This window comes from Cheilinus undulatus, linkage group 14 (assembly GCF_018320785.1).
Source record: "Cheilinus undulatus linkage group 14, ASM1832078v1, whole genome shotgun sequence".
NCBI classification, from domain to species: domain Eukaryota; kingdom Metazoa; phylum Chordata; class Actinopteri; order Labriformes; family Labridae; genus Cheilinus; species Cheilinus undulatus.
Window position 1 is genome coordinate 35,905,261 of NC_054878.1, and position 16,815 is coordinate 35,922,075.

The following is a 16,815-nucleotide window of genomic DNA, read 5'->3' on the forward strand; positions in this document are numbered from 1 at the left end:
GGTTGAGAGAAAGGGGGAGAGACACGGGGGAAAGGAATCTAGAACCCTGGGCCGCCCGTGAACATGGGTGTGACCTTACCATCTGCGCCCCTGCGACCAACTTTTTAGATAAAAACCCTGTCCTGTGAAACACATGTGAAAAGGATTTTTTCCACTGAAGAGAAAAATTATAGTGTTTGACAAAAACTCCTCACAACTTCCTGAAATTTTTGGCGTAAGCTGTAGTGAGTTAAATGCAAAAAGACAAATCTCTCACACTTATTTTACCTCAAATTTGTCCTGCCATTTTTGGTAAGATTTGAACATCAAGTTGTGGTGATGCTGATGTGTGAATGCCGGGGTTATACAATATTATCTGCATACTATCAGCATTAGCAGATATGAGCATTTCTGCCAATATTTAAAGCCAAAAACATGTTGGCTCTAAGGGACGTGCATTTCAGAAACAATTTAGACAACACTTTATCTGAAGGGATATGCATAAGACTGACCTGACACTGTCATAATCATGACATGACGCATGTCATTCACATGAAGGAAGCTTTATGAATGCTTATGAATGTTGTCATTAAGTGTCATGTGGTCAGTTGTTACCTTTAATGCATAAATCAAAAGCATATCCACTTCTACACACACCACTACACCACTGGACATCACACCACTACACCTCTGTCTGGTTGCCCTGCAGCTTTTTGTCCTTTACAGGAGAGCCACATGAGAAAAAAACTGATCTTAACAAACAATGTCAAGTTTGTATTACTGGCAACATCACTGACTGAATGACACTTAGTGACAACATTCAAAAACATTCATAAATCTTCTTTTTGTGAATGACATTCACAAGAAAATTAAAGTTTCAAAGAGACTGGCTTGGATGTACCTCTGACTTTTGTTAGCTTGATGCTGAGACCTATTGAGAATAACCGTCAGTGGGCTAACAGATTTAGCATTGTTTATGCTAATTTTGACTTAATCTATTTGACTTAACGCTAGGTTAAATAGATGGTTTAATTAGTCACTATCATAAAAATAGCCAGTACAGTGGGTTGTTTCTTTAGTTCAAAGAAGAGAAGTTAGTTTCTTAGCACCTTGGTTGTGTTTCAGACATTACTGATTTTTTCTTTTGTTATTTAATGGTCAGCAAACAGCTGTCAGATTTGCTACAGTCATCATCGGGTGGTACAGCATTAAAACAAGGAGTCAATATTAAATGATAGAAAAAATACAGTTTTAAATGAAGATATTATGAGCATGCGATCTTTGATGTTCTTCAGAAGGAATGATGGAATATTTGAACACGTTGCCTTTTCCTTGTTTCATCTTGTAAGGTGAGCATTATGTCTGCAGAGTCTTAGGCATAAAACCTTGTATACATTGGTACTGGTATTTTTTATCATCAACTAACTTTGATGCCCCTAATGAAGGCCACAAGCTGAAATGTGTTAGTCTCATAAAGTTTCCTAAACTATTTGGAGTTTTCTGTTTCCTCCAAGACTTTAGTCATCCTCCATGTACCTTGGAAGTTGGTGGAATTTCAAGGGCAGTCTGTCCCGAAGTTTTGTAGAAATTTCCAGGAGTGCATATGTGAAAACAGCTTGATTTTCTTCCAGAACACTCTTGTTAAAAGGGGCCAGCTGCACTGAGAGATATACTGCATGTAACTGAACGCAAAGGCACACACACATACGGACACATTTCCATGCACGTCACACACGCTCGTCCCTGTGTCTGGAGCCTGGGCAGCCACGACTGTATTTAATAAAAATGATTTTATAAGAAGAGAAAGACCGAAGCCTCACAGCTGGTACAAACTTTTATGAGTCTGTGAGTGTGAAGTTGGGAAAAATGTATTAATAGTGTAATATGAGTGTGTGAGAGAGTGTGTTTGTTACCAAGTGTGTTTATTTTTCAGGATGATGAAGAAGAGCCTTTCCCTTTCATCTGCTCCCCAGGTGCTGTTTCAAAGGCACGTCCCTGCTCTGCCTGGGAGTAAATGACCAAAATAAGTGACTGTAGGCACAGCTGGATAGACTGATGTACATTCACACAATGACACTGGTACAGCAGCTCCTTCTTATCATTTATATTTCCATCTTTAACATAAATATTTGTCAATTTCTCTCTATAAATATCCTCTTGTTACTATAATACTGAACCTGAGGAGACAAGAGATGTTGAAATGTAAGCACACACACCCACATACGCACAAGTACACCTATGGTCTGCTCCCTTTATCAAAAATCAACCTCTGATTGTCTCTCAAGGCTGGCATTGTGTTTCTGATTTTGTGTGGCCTCTGTAGTCGATGTCTAAATGAGGCGTTGGAGAAATACAGAGTGACTGGCAGCACATTAAATAATCATGACATTTCCACTGGTCACCACTAGAGGGCACTGTAAGCAACACGACAGCAGGCTCGGGCACCACAAAATACAACAGAATACAGAAGAAAAAGCAATATAGTCAGGCTTTAGCCAGAATTAAGAAAGAAAGCCATTTAAATAATATAGCTAGTGATCTTTTTTGAGGAACTAAACACTGATGTCAGTTGTACTGTACGAAGAGAACAACTTATTTATTGGAATTATAATACAAGGAAATAAATTAACCCGGAAAAAAAGTCCCCCCTTTGACTTTCCGTCCTGAAAATGTCTCTGTCATCAGCTGGCTCTCTGTATTCTATCTGTATTCCAGACGGTGAGATGGCAGTACATCCTTTGATTTCTCTAAAATTCGATCCCTTCATCTTCTGCGGACTCTTCAAACTTCTTTTCCCACATTACACTTCTTCCTCAAACTCCCTATTTTGAGAGTCATAAGTCTCGTCTTCCTCCTATTGCTTTTATGACACATACAATCAGATTGGACCAAAGCACACTGGAGATCAGTCTTGTTTTATGGCACCACATGCCGATGGCTTATAAATATATTCCTTCTTATTCGATTTTGTGCTGTAGAGACAGGCAGGATGCTGTAATCCAGAACTGAGAGTCACAGAGGAGGAAAAAAATGACAAACATAAAGAAAATTACTGTACAAATCCAGGTTTCCCTTCTGTTCAGAGGCAGATCAGCCGCCCTCCATGTCAGCTGCTGTAGCGCTTCAGGTGTCAAACTTCTTTAGGCGCTTTTTACACAAGTATATGTGATCCGTAGGCTTTAGATTCAAACTCCAAGAGGCTGGGGGTCATAGATTTGTGCGTACCTATCTGAAGTTTTGTTGATATTTTGAAGACGGAAGGATAATTCCTTCACCCTCTGCTGAGTTTGATTTGGCACAAAAGACTAAAGTTGCTCGTCAGAGAAGCTGGGAAACATTTGCAAAAGAAAAAGGAGAGATAAAGAAGGCAGGATACCTCCCAGAAAGATGAGACGCAGGTGTTTAGGTGATTCTTTTATGTTCAAATCAAGAGGAAAATTAGCTGGCTTCTTCAGAAAATGGGCATCAGGGAAGGGATTCTTCTTTTGGCACGGCAAAATGAAAGAAAAACAAATAAAAGCAACGCTTGCAAGGTCCCTTGGAGAGTACGGGTCGATCCCTCTGGATCTGACACTCGTGTTTTTAAGTCTCATCCTGAGAAGTTTAGCAGAGGGTCTGTGGAGAATGGAACAAAATATTTCCAGGAGATGTTTAAAGCCAAAAGAAAATAGATGAGAGTGTTTGTTAAAAGGAGAGTCTCCGTTTTTCTTGTGCAAAGTTTCTCTTCAGTGTCATCCCCCTCAGCTTCCCTGTCCGGACTGCGTGTGTAGTTTAATGTGAGTAAAAATGTGCCGGTCAGAGTCAGTTCATGTCGATGGTGTTGAACACCCACTCTGTGAACTTCTTGAGCTTGGCGGCGGAGGTCTGCGACTCCTCCTGCAGTCTCTGATTGTCCTCCCAGAGCCTCTTGATCTGAGCTTGCAGCCTCACCTTCTCCTCACGCTCCTGTGGAAACACAGACAAAGTCATTACACAGTTAACTTTGATAAGAAAATAACAGAGCAGGTGTTTCATAAATACACTGCAGATAAAGAAACAAACCCTCAAGATTGAGCGTAAACACATTACACACTATATAATCAACTCTATTTTGTGTTTACATAAACCTGGCCTGAAGACAGTGAGTCACAACAAGATTAAACTTGGAGGAAGAATTTATTAGGTGACATTTTAAGTCTGCCAGAAGCATAAGTTGTGTGCGTAACAACATTTAAAGAAAGACTGGAAATATTTGGGGTTTTTGTACTATGCTGTCAGTCAGCAGAAAGCTGCTGGCTACAGGCTGGCAAAGGTGGTGACAGTGAAGTATAATAGCTTTGCTGGTGTCAAACAGATCTACTATCTGCATTCAAAATATGAAATTCAGATACTTTTTAGTATTTCACACAGCAGAGAACTTGCATAGAGTTGCATAAGACATACATAGCACCCAGACGTCAGCTGTAAGGAAGTTAAAGTCTTTTCTGTGACTGTTAAAATGTCAAACGAGGGAATCAATCTGCTGTAACCCATCACTAGAACAATCATATCATCACAGTCAAATGTAGTCAATCAGTCCTAAAGGAAGTTGTAACTCAAACTTATAAAGCTAAATTCTGAGTAACCTTGTAATTTTGTCCAATGACTTCAACTTTCCACAAATGTGACCAATCATCTTAGTAAACATGAACTCTTCCAGTTTTTGGCTTTTAGTGAGGGTACTTAGAACCATGCTCCTGCAATGCCTTTGGGAAAATAAACCTTGAATAATCACAACTTCCTTGCCTTTTCCCTGCCATGAAATCTGGCATTAAAAATGCGGCTGTAACAATAACAAAAAGCCTGGGAAAACTCCATGACAAAGAGATCTCCAGCTTAAAGGTGCAGTGTGTAAAACTGAATATCAACATCTAGAATTGGGTTCTAGATTGCATTTCTCTGCTGGAAACTGTGGCAACCAGTTGAATTTAATGTGTATCTGTAATGTGAATACAACACAATACAATACAATAACTTGATTTATCCTTTTTTTCCTCTATGTTACCATGGAAACATGTAAAAATCCAAGATGGCGGCATCCATGGAGGGGACCCTCCCTATGTATGAATTAAAGGTTTATTCAGAGTTGTTTTTTTCAAAATAGCTATTTTTGAACTTAGATGACTAAACACTTATTTAGATAGACCGTCTTAGAAATTTTTTGCTTTATTTTACCAAGTTTGTTCAGCTAAATGCTACTAGGCCAAATATTAAATACTGCACCTTTAACTTGTAGTTTAAAGAACAACTTCATTAGAACATCTGTTGCTGGAGATTTCTCTTGTCCCCTCAAGACTTTTTCTTCCTCCAAGCTCCTTGAAAGTTGATGAAATTGTCTCATAAATACCTTCTGAAATGTCAAAGAGACTAATATGGATTCATCTGGTCAAGGAACACCAGTAGAGACTTTATTTAGTGATGCGATATGTTGAAAACGTTGAACCAACTGAGCTAGATAAACTCTTCTTTTACAGCTGTGAACAGATTTCTTTATATGTATACTTTCAGGAGGATATCAGCAACACAGTTTGTTTACATGCAGTTTCAAAAAGTTGTAATACTGTGTCGTTAAGACTATACTGTAATTTTAAAATGCAAATGTAAATTGGTTTGTCTGAAATAATTTGAAATCGAATTTCTTTGACTTGAACAAACAAACTTAGATAATTTGTTTGGTATTGCAAAGATGTACCTCAATCAGACCTATACTGGACTAGGTGTTCTGTATGTGCTCCACGGTCTCTTGCCATATGATGTACATTTAAGGTCATCCTCAGGTGTCAGATCTCAGACATAAAGCATCAACTCTAAGGAAAAACATCAGTCAGTTCTCAGATTTTCCTCCATTGGTCTATATCCAGAACTGATGTCTTTTTTCTTCAGACCTGACCCATGTTTTCCTGACACCTGACTCAGTTTTTCTTGAGACCTGACTCAGTTTCTCTTGAGTCTTGACTCAGGAACAACTGGGTCAGGTCTCAGTTTTTCTTCAAAGATGATCCATATTTTCCTAAGACCTGACCCAGTTTTTCTTCACACCTGACCCAGTTTTTCTTCAGACCTGACCCAGTTTTTCTTCAGACCTGACTCAGTTTCTCTTCAGACCTGACTCATGTTTTCTTGAGACCTGACCCCGTTTTTCTTGAGACCTGACTCAGTTTTTCTTGAGACCTGACCCCATTTTTCTTGAGACCTGACTCAGTTTCTCTTGATACCTGACTCAGTTTTTCTTGAGTCTTGACTCAGGAACAACTGGGTCTGGTCTCTGTTTTTCTTGAGACCTGATCCATGTTTTCCTAAGAACTGACCCAGATTTTATTGAGACCTGACTCATGTTTTTCTTGAGACCTGACTCATTTTTTTCTTGAGACTTGACTCATGTGTTCTGGAGACTAGACCCAGATTTCCCAGAGACCTGACGTAGTACTTTCTGAGAAGTGACTCAGTTTTTCTCTTGAGACCTGACCCAGTTTTTCTTCAGACCTGACTCATGTTTTCTTCAGACCTAACTCAGTTTTTCTTGAGACCTGACTCAGTTTCTCTTGAGATCTGACTCAGTTTCTCTTGAGTCTTGACTCAGGAACAACTGGGTCAGGTCTCAGTTTTTCTTCAAAGATGATCCATGTTTTCCTAAGACCTGACCCAGTTTTTCTTCACACCTGACCCAGTTTTTCTTCAGACCTGACTCAGTTTTTCTTCAGACTTGACTCAGTTTTTCTTCAGACCTGACCCAGTTTTTCTTCAGACCTGACCCAGTTTTTCTTCAGACCTGACTCAGTTTTTCTTCAGACCTGACCCAGTTTCTCTTCACACCTGACCCAGTTTTCCCTGAGACCTGACCCAGTTTCTCTTCAGACCTGACTCAGTTTCTCTTCAGACCTGACTCATGTTTTCTTGAGACCTGACCCCGTTTTTCTTGAGACCTGACCCCATTTTTCTTGAGACCTGACTCAGTTTTTCTTCAGAACTGACTCAGTTTTTCTTGATACCTGACTCAGTTTTTCTTGAGTCTTGAATCAGGAACAACTGGGTCTGGTCTCTGTTTTTCTTGAGACCTGATCCATGTTTTCCTAAGAACTGACCCAGATTTTATTAAGACCTGACTCATGTTTTCTTCAGACCTGACTCAGTTTCTTTTCAGACCTGACTCAGTTTTTCTTCAGACCTGACTCATGTTTTCTTGAGACCTAACTCAGTTTCTCTTGAGACCTGACTCAGTTTCTCTTGAGACCTGACTCAGTTTTTCTTCAGACCTGACTCAGTTTTTCTTCAGACCTGACTAATGTTTTCTTGAGACCCGACTCAATGTTTCTTGCGCCTGACTTAGGTTCTCTTGAGACCTGACTCAGTTTTTCTTGAGACTTGACTCATGTTTTCCTCAGACCTGACACCGTTTTTCTTCAGACCTGACTCATGTTTTCTTGAGACCTGACTCAGTTTTTATTCAGACCTGACTCAGTTTTCCCTGAGAGCTGACATCGTATTTCCTAAGATGTGACTCAGTTTTTTCAGAGACCTGAAGTCTCTTCCATAAGACATGACATCTTTATTCCTGAGACCTTTTATTTTTTTTCATCCAAGATCTGACACCTGAGTCTGAGCCATGAGAATGTCCTAAAACGGACAATACCTGAAGTAAGCCCGAAAATGACTCCTACATTGAAACTACCTTTGAGTTACTTTAAAAAGGGTGTATTTTTTCCTTAAGATCTCCACAGTTAACTTTGAGTTCCAGCAGCTTTTCTACCTTAAACTCTGCAAGTGTTGCAGACATAGGTAGAGAAGATTTTGAAGAAGATGGATGAGAAAAATAAATAACAGTCTCTGAATGTTGCAGCAATTCCCCTGCCTTGTAACAGAGAAATTAACTGAAAGGTAGGCAGAATCTGTAAATGAATGACAGTGTAAATTGCAAACCTGTACACTGCTTCAGTTTCTTTAATGTGACATGACATAAAGCTCATATTTTGAGTGATTATAATGAAATCTGAGTCAGCAGGTAACAAAGATAATCAGCAGAGTGGAACTAAAACAACAATGGCAGCGCACAACTGCTGACTTTGTATTTTCTTTTGAGGACAGACTAATTTTGTTACATCTGTTCCCTGTTTCACTGTATGCAAATTAGCCAAGAGTTTAATTTTTCATCCCTACTGGCACTTGAATAGAAAAGAAAACTCAGGTATTTATATTCAAAGCAAATTTCTACTTCAAAGTTCCAATTTTACAACAGATGACAACAAAAGAGTGGATGCACTGTGTAAGAATGTTTGCATTTCTCCCCCACCTTTTTCAGGTCTTCCTGGAGCATTTTTACCATGGCCTCCAGCTTAGTCACCTTCCTCTCCAGCCCTATGTGACCCTCACTGTGGAGAAAAAGAAATTAATAACAGGTCTTATTTATACACCCAGAAAGAGAGAATAAAACAAATTACTATAAATATTCTTTCCCTCAATGTTCCAGTTAAACAGAACCCCTGTAGCCAAAATATAAAATCAAAATAAATGAGGCAAAACGACCTAGAAACCCCGACCCTAGGCAGACTTATTTTAATTAATCTTTTTCCTGTGTTTAAGAGTATTGTTAGTTGTCTTCTCGAGATTTCCACTCACTTTTCTCATTATCTCGAGACAACAAAATTTATTTTCATATATTGACAGGGCATTTTTCTGGTAATCTAGATGCAAACAATAGTTTGTTCACTATGACAGGCCTCATGGACCATAGGACAGACATGCACTGCCCATTCAAATGCGGGAAGTTAAGACTATTTTTGTTTGTTTTAGTTGTTACAACCCCAGGGATAACTTGGTTGAGATCTTGAGAAAACAACTGGAATTTATTAATTATCCAGGAAAACAGGGTAAATAAAGAGTATAAATGCATGCCCAATAAGGGTTTCTGTTTGCCGCACAGGATGAACACTCTTTAGGAAGTATTTGTAATAGTTACTATGATTTGCTTCACTGATTCTCCTAGCTTCCTCAGAGGAATGTATGTGTATGTTGTTACCTGGATGAGGGCCGTGACAGAGGGGCTGGCTGCAGCTCTATGTGGGGCTGTTGGGGACTAGAGGCGCCGCTGCTTCTGTGGTTTGCATCTCCAAACACGTAACTTCTCTGAACTGGAAGAGAAGAGGCACGAAAGAAGGTTAAAACACGACAAAGTTAGGAAAATCATTTAAGGGGCATCAGAGTTACAACATTTCACTGCAATGTTGACAACAATCGAACCATGTCCTGACAATAAATCTGTGGCTGGATAGGGCAAATATTTTGTTGTCACGAGCATTCAGGTAGCTGGCTGGCATGGTTCATGCATCCAAAGTGTTTTAAAAAGGGTTTTGCAAAACGTCTATGGGATACTTCAATGGCAAATTCTATTTCTGGAACCAGAGCTGACGAAAAAGTGGGTGAACGCCATCGAACTCTATATGATGAGCAGTCAAACTCAGAAACCTTACAACGGCTTCATATCGCAACGTTCATCCAGACAACTACATGCATACTCCCCTACCTATTTTCACAAATATTTGTACACTTCAATCACATTTAGTCCCCTTAATCAGATTTACATTTTTTCTTCCTTTCTTTTTTCCCTTCTCTATCTTCCTATGTTACTTTTGTATCCTTTCATGATGTCTTTGCTCAATATAGTTTGCTGATTGTTGCAAATTTGTCGTTTTGTTCTCCCTTGCTCATGTAAAAAAAAAAAAAAAAAAAAGGCAAAATGAAACTTTATAAAAAGAAAAAATCATGAAATCAGCAGAAGGTGCAGAGAAATGTATAATACAATAAAGAAAGTGCACCATAAAAATCCACAAATAAAGAGAGAGCTCTGTACTTAATGTAACAAATACACACTTCAGTAACAAAAGACTCATTTACAACAACTTTACAAAGAAAGGTTTCCACATTTTGATCCAGCCTTTTAGCCACTTTGATGCGTTCTTTATCTGGATTTCAGGGTCACAGTATGAAGAATATCTATGACTCAAGGGCTTTTTGAGTCCACATGAAAAGATTAAGACAGATATGTGTACACTTGTTTCTAACTGGTGTTACCGTAGTGTGTGCTCCTTTCAGTTTCAAAGGTGTTGGCCACATCCACAAGGTGAGTCCACTCTAATGGGCTGTCCCTGCCTGAAGATGGGAGCGGCATCAGCTCCTGAGGGAGGGGTCCACGATGGCGCTCCACCAAATCCACCAATGATGTGTCAGATGCCGAAAGATCACCTATGAACACAAATAAATCATGTAAAATACTGAAACTGTTTCAGTTATAATTATGTATCTTTCATCAAAAGTGGGCAGTTCTTTTCTTGAACTTCATCCACATCTGATCAAGTACACAACCTCAATACACAATTACAAACTACATGACCTCTTTTCAACATATTAAGACTCTTGTGCAGTAATGATTCCACTTCACAGATAAATTGACCACATAAAATTAAACCCTACAGTACAAAACTCATGGAGGCAACACCCCTGAATGTGGAAAACCTCCCCCTGTAGTAAATGCCTCGGTAGGAATGATTCCTCCACTCTTCCATCTTCTTCTTACCGTGCAGTTTGACTCCCAGCTTGTAGGAGGGCCGTCGGAGGGGAACACCCCGGGTGGTAGGTGAGCGCGGGAGGGTGGAGCAGCTGAAGAGGGAATCAGCACCGAGTGTCGGATCTGTCACAGAGTCTCCCAGCGAAGGAAGGCGCTGACCCCTGTAGATACTCTCATCTGACAGGGTGCGATGGAGTGAGCGGCGGCGGCTAACAGGCTCATGGCTTGGTGGAGACTTCTGATTGTGCTGTAAGTTAGAGTTAAGTGAATGATGGAGATGTGTTAGTTTATGGAGAATTTGAATCAAAACTGTTCAAAACCACATGCTTTTAAAGGACATACTATCCATTACTTCATTGACTATTAGTTTTAAAAAGATCTAAGACTTTAAAATAACAGCACATCTATTTCATGAGACAGGCTGTTAGGAGATGAATAAGTCCATCGAGAATTGCAAGCAAACACCTGCACGCTGTCTAAATTGCACGTTTACTATATGACTATAATTTAGAATGTGTGCAGGTGTTTGCTTGCAACTCTTCATGGATTAATTGTGTCTTTATTATAGTTTACGTGCAATTTAGTGTGAAGTAGTCAGCTTGCAATCTTTAAAAATCGAAAAACAAAGTTCCCAGAACTGAATGCATTAGTTTTCTGTTTCTGTTGTCAAGGTATCAAAACAGGTAGCATCACATCATAGTTAAAAAAAAATCCGGTATTGTTATAAGCCTATGATTGGTTTATGTTGGATCTATTTGAATTATATAACAAAATGTACAGTCTAGATTTTATTTAAGATGTGTCAGTAAAAGACATTTGTCACTAATTGACTTTAAACAACTACAAACTGAAAGACTAATTGATTGAAAAGAAGTAGACAAAGCCTCGGGTTTGTGAGGTGAAACCAATGCAGAATGGTAAGAAACATGCATTCTGCATAAAGGCCAGCAGGGGGACTTCCTCAGTGACTGCAAAAACAGTCAAATATGTGAGAAGCAGATAAAAAAACTGGCCTTCTTTCAGTAAAATTAGGGTCCATAAAGTCATGGCCACTCTGAGACAGACAGGAAACAACCGTAATAACATGATGTTTGGAACAGAGGCAGAATAAAATGTGTCCAACCCTAAAAATGTGCTAAGGTATAGCGCCAAAAAAAAAGATGGCAATGGCTAAATGTTTCAACCAACAAATGGTAAACTCAAGGTATACAAGGCTGAAAATACTCTGTGGTGTTAAACTACTCAGCATGCAATGATTTAAGTTCATTTGTAAACTGTAATCAACAAGGTTATTTGATTTAAAGGATCTGAAAAGCATATTTACATCAATTATGGAGTGACAGTTTAATCTTGTATCTCAGTCATTTAATATGTTAAATATTTAATTTTTTATATCAATATGTTAAAGATTTAGTAACTGCATAAAATGTCAGTAGTGAGTAGATATCTGCTGTTGCTTCTTTGTGGCCTCCTCCACCTATTTAATTAACTAAGACTCCTGGAAAGGAAGATATATGAGTTACTGGACAACACTCAGACAAGAAGAGAGAAGAGCTATATAGTAATTTGACCTCTCTTTTTTGTAATACTATTTTCATTTGAAACTGCAGTTTCCTAAAATGTACAGCATCCCGATATTTTCAAAGCAGTATCTTATGGTCTATGGCAGTGGCTTATGTGGATTCCTTGGCGAGTGATAAAGTCAACTGGTTCATATAAATTCTTCCAAAACTATCCACCACACAGTCAGCTCACATATTGACCCATCTTTTCACATAACCTTGGAAAAAGATTATTACTGTTTGACCAGGTTTTGTTAATCTTCTGAGTGGTGTTTGGAGAGAGGTAGGAAGGGAATCAGTAGAGTGTCGAGCTTCATTCAGTTCTTGCTTTTCATCCAGTGTAAGCAAACAGAAGGATTCAATACAACAGTCCAAGGATAAATTGGTGGCATGTCCCCTTTTAAGACGCCATCTACGTCCAACATCATGGATGTAAAAGGTATTTTAATTTTGCTCTATTTCAATTTAAAGATTTCTGATTTTGGTAAATGTCGGTAAAGCTAGAAGTAAGAAAAAAGTTTATGGAAAATGGATTTCAAAATAGGAACCTGCATTGCTTGTTTATTTATCGGTTAATTTTTGCATGTATTTAGTAATTTTGTTGTTCGTAGGGTTCAGTCATTAGAGATAGCAGGATGCACGGTCAGATTGTAATGAAATGAGATCATCTTTGTTGGCAGTGAAGTTAGTGGAAGCTTCACAATGAAGGTATTTTTGATAGTATTTCCCAACGTTTTTTGAAGATTTTAAGTTTGGATATTGTCCCAGAAAATGTGGAATCTCCCAACTGGTAAATGGAGAATGAACTCAATAAATCTGTAATGTAATTTATTTGTGGACATGCATCAGAAACAAGCCACATATAAATGCAGTGACATTTAAATAATTTCACGAAAGTTGCCACTACTGCAGAACAATGGTTTTAGGTCTGAGAAAAGTTGTAGGTTACAATAAGCTCAAATAAATCAAAGACTCCATAATCATCCATTATCATTTCCCCATTTATAAAGAGCTTAAAGCATTTTATTTACTGAGTTAATAATAAAAACAAAATAAAGGATCATTTGTATGAATGTGTCTTGCTATGTAGTATTGCTGATTGATTGCCTGGTGTAAATTTCTGCTTGTTATTAATCTATTGTCTGTTCTTTGAGTGGTATTTTATATTGCTGTCTCATCTGGGGATCCCTTAAAAGAGAATCTCAATCTCCTCCCTTAACCCTGAGCCCTCAGTCCTTATGGACTTAACTGACTGCACCTGGAAAGTGATTGAGAGCATGAGGCTGCAATGTGCGAGGTGGTATAAATGGGAATGGGACAGCCCTTTGTTTTCTGTTGACGGTCAGAATTCTGCTCAGAGAAAAAAACAAAAAAATCAAAACAAGCATGCCTCGCCTATAGGCCTATTTGATCAGTGGATGAAGGCTGTTTTATATATAAACTAAAAGGAACAAATATTTTTTGCACCCACCATGTCTTTTGTTTACCATTCGCCCCCCCCCCCCCATAGCATTCGCTAGCGGGCTTCCCCAGGGAATCCTTGTCATACATCACAATGCTATGAACTATGGGTAATTCCCTCATGCTAAGTCTGCAGATATGCACACTCACAGAAAGGGTCAAAGAGGCCCAAAAAGTCTACGAGGTCCCTCATGCACTTTATGATTTGACAGTGGGACAGCCTTAAGCCCTCAAGGACTTAGTGGGACACCTCTAAGTCAGGGAGTTAGAGAGTGTGGACACTGACACTGGGCCTTTCTATCTCAAAGCAAATATTCCTAATGGTTAAATATATGAATAATGTGAGTTCATTTTTACAGAGGTTCTTTGTCATTTAAGGCTTTAACATAAAAAATTAAACAAAAATATGTTACTAGTTGAATTGGACAAAGATATTTTTAGTGTTTTCTCTAATTATTGGAGGCCAGCATTCATTGGGTACTTTCAGAATTACAATGACCTGATGGCCCAGGCCTAATCTTGTAAGATTTAAATGAAAAAAGCTTGCCTCCATTATCTGTTGTTAATTAACTCCATTCATTAGATAGCTTCACTGAAGTCTAATGCGTCTATAAACGGGCTCCTTGACTAAAAAGATTCACAAACATGCCTGCAGACGTGTTTTCTCCTTGTGTCTGCGTGGGGCTGGGGGGCTGTCTGGAGTGCTGTGTCTCTTCACATCCTCCTCCATGGTTGACTTGGCGTGAGGCTGAGGTGAGTGCATGTCCCGCAGAGAAGGCCTCGCTGCAGGTGTGGGTACAACCTCAACTCCTCCTTCTCCTGGAGACTTCCTAAAACACACAAGGTAACAGACGTATAATTGAACAGCCAGAATCATGAGATAGAGAAATGATCATATTTCATATTCCCTATAATTTAAAGCTGATAAAAACTAAAGTTATGACATCATTTAGCCCCTATTACACAGAATTCTCACTGCATTAAGTCACCCCATTACTATTTAAGGCTTCTAGTGTAATATCCTTTTCCACCACAAGGGGGTAATCAAGTTAAACGCATATGATTACCTCAACAAGACCTTAACAGGAAAACAAAGTGGGTGGACAAGTAATAGGATCATATAGCAGCTCACACAGCAGCTTTACCATAAATACTATCATTGTAAAGCTAGGGATTTTTCATTGTGTCAGCTCAGTATACACAGGCATGCAGGGAAAAAAAGTCTACTGCATTGTGATATAACAACACTGCAAAATGCAGTCATCCCTTCTGACAGTTCAAACATACAACCCTGTTTCCAAAAAAGATGGGAAACTGTTTAAAATGTAAATTAGAGCAGACAGTGATAGTTTGCGAAGCACATAGGCCCCACATGTAATTGAAAATAGCAAAATCTTTGCTTTTTAAATCTTTAAACTGTGGAATTTTGTTGTTTTGGATGAATTATATGCCCATTTTGAATCTGATGCAGAACATGTGTATCAAAAAAGATGAGAGTGGGATCAAAAGACTGGAAAAGTTCAAAAATGTTGAAAGAAAACACCTGGTGTAACTCCTTACAAAATGGATATACAGTTTTACTTGGCAGAGAAGGCTCTGCTCAAAAAGTACTCCCTGGGTTAGACAAGCGGCATGATTTGACTTTCCAGTTAACGCATAGCTAGAAACCTCCATATGAAGAGATACATTTATGACAATGCATATTGGACACAGTGATATTAGTTCAGAAGCAATTAATCCATAGCAGCATGACTCTGAATATGAGGGTGAAACAAGCTTTTTTGCTATAAAGGAGGAGGCTGGGGTGGAGGAGGTAAAGCTTTGCCAGCAGCATGGTGCATCAGCGTTGATGAAGCAGGGATTGGTGAAAAGGATGTCATATTTGAATAGACCACCATGTTAAGAGAAAGAGCTGTGATAGGCTGTGGGAGCCAGGAGATAACTTGGGTTTGGCTGGCCATCAGCTGATCATGGTTGGGCGTATGACCTCCGTGTACTACACGGACTAACGCTGAGCTTCATTTAACTTGCAGTGGGTTAGTTACATGACTGGGAACAAAAAGTGCATCTGAGGGAGGCTGGATCTACCTAAAGTAAGGATGGAGAGGGATTCATCACTCTGTGAAAGACTGCAGTAGAAAAGAATGATATAGGTTGAGGGTAACTTTTCTTATCATCTTGTGACAGACTGAAAATGTCTGGAGTATTGGAAACCTGAAACCTGCTATGAAAATGACGGGACAGCCTGCTGTAAATCCTACATAAAGAATGGATGGAACAACTCTCCTCCTTCAAGATAGCAGCATTTTGTTTGCCCTCACAAAATGCTTGATTTTTTTGTGTGTCCTTATCGACAAAGGAGTATAGTTTTGTGTTACCTCGACATGTTTTGACTGCTAAGTTCCTTCAGTCTTCTTCAGAGGAGCCATGTAATGTTGTTGTGATGTGTCTTATCAGCTGATCATATGCAGGTTTGGTCATCCTGTCCTGATTGATAGGACGAACACACCCTCTGCTGTCTGGCAGCTTCTTCAGGATAGCATCCCAGGTGTGGGGCAACATGTAAGCTCCTTTGTCCCTGTTTATAGTCTTATGGCCCTGTTTCTGAATCTCAATGGCTTCCTTGATTTATCTGTGGTGCTCTCTAGAGGATTAACCCTGGCATTTTTCTAGTCCATGACAGGATTTTCCCTTTTGCAGTGGTCTAATATGGCTGCTTTAAGTTTCCCATTTCAGCTTTTCTTTAATGGATCGTGTGCACCTTAAGGATCTTTTTGGAAACATATTTAAAACAGGCAAATAAAACTTTCTTACATTGCAGACACTTTGCTACTTGCAGTCTGCATGGCTCATAATCATTCGATGATATCTTCTTTTATTTTTTGGCACAAAGCTTAACACATTGGAGCGAAAAAGACATTTAGTCTCTGGCAATATAAATAGATTTTTTAAATATAGGCCATCCTTTGCTATATTTTAAAGTTTTTGAGATCCCTGGAGCTCAACATGACTTGGTTTCAGCATGTGATCTGTTGTCCTCGGGCTGTTCTGAGAGTTGCAATGGCTCAGCCAGTAAGTACGTCGAGCAGGAACCAGAAGATTGACGGCTCAAGTCCCCGTAGGACCAAGCCTGTAGACTAGTCTGGTATCCGGAGAGGTGCCAGCTCATTTCCAGAGTACTGCCAAGGTTTGCTTGAGCAAGGCACTGAACCCCTGACCACATAAGTGGCTTTCTTT

At 39.2% G+C, this 16,815-nt stretch overlaps 1 protein-coding gene across 6 annotated transcripts in view; it reads right to left on the reverse strand.

Annotated features, from left to right (window-relative positions):
* Positions 1 to 2,551: 2,551 nt before the first annotated feature.
* sipa1l1 (signal-induced proliferation-associated 1 like 1) overlaps positions 2,552 to 16,815 on the reverse strand; it is a 150,641-nt gene continuing 136,377 nt past the window's right edge. For all 6 annotated transcript variants that reach the window (XM_041805723.1, XM_041805726.1, XM_041805725.1 and 3 more), the window contains 6 exons: positions 14,228 to 14,408; positions 10,565 to 10,802; positions 10,063 to 10,233; positions 9,011 to 9,122; positions 8,285 to 8,363; positions 2,552 to 3,924 (listed from right to left, as the gene is read on the reverse strand). In XM_041805723.1, coding sequence (XP_041661657.1) covers positions 3,781 to 3,924; positions 8,285 to 8,363; positions 9,011 to 9,122; positions 10,063 to 10,233; positions 10,565 to 10,802; positions 14,228 to 14,408 — 925 coding nt within the window. In that variant the 3' untranslated portion in view covers positions 2,552 to 3,780. The remainder of the gene's footprint in view (positions 3,925 to 8,284; positions 8,364 to 9,010; positions 9,123 to 10,062; positions 10,234 to 10,564; positions 10,803 to 14,227; positions 14,409 to 16,815) is intronic.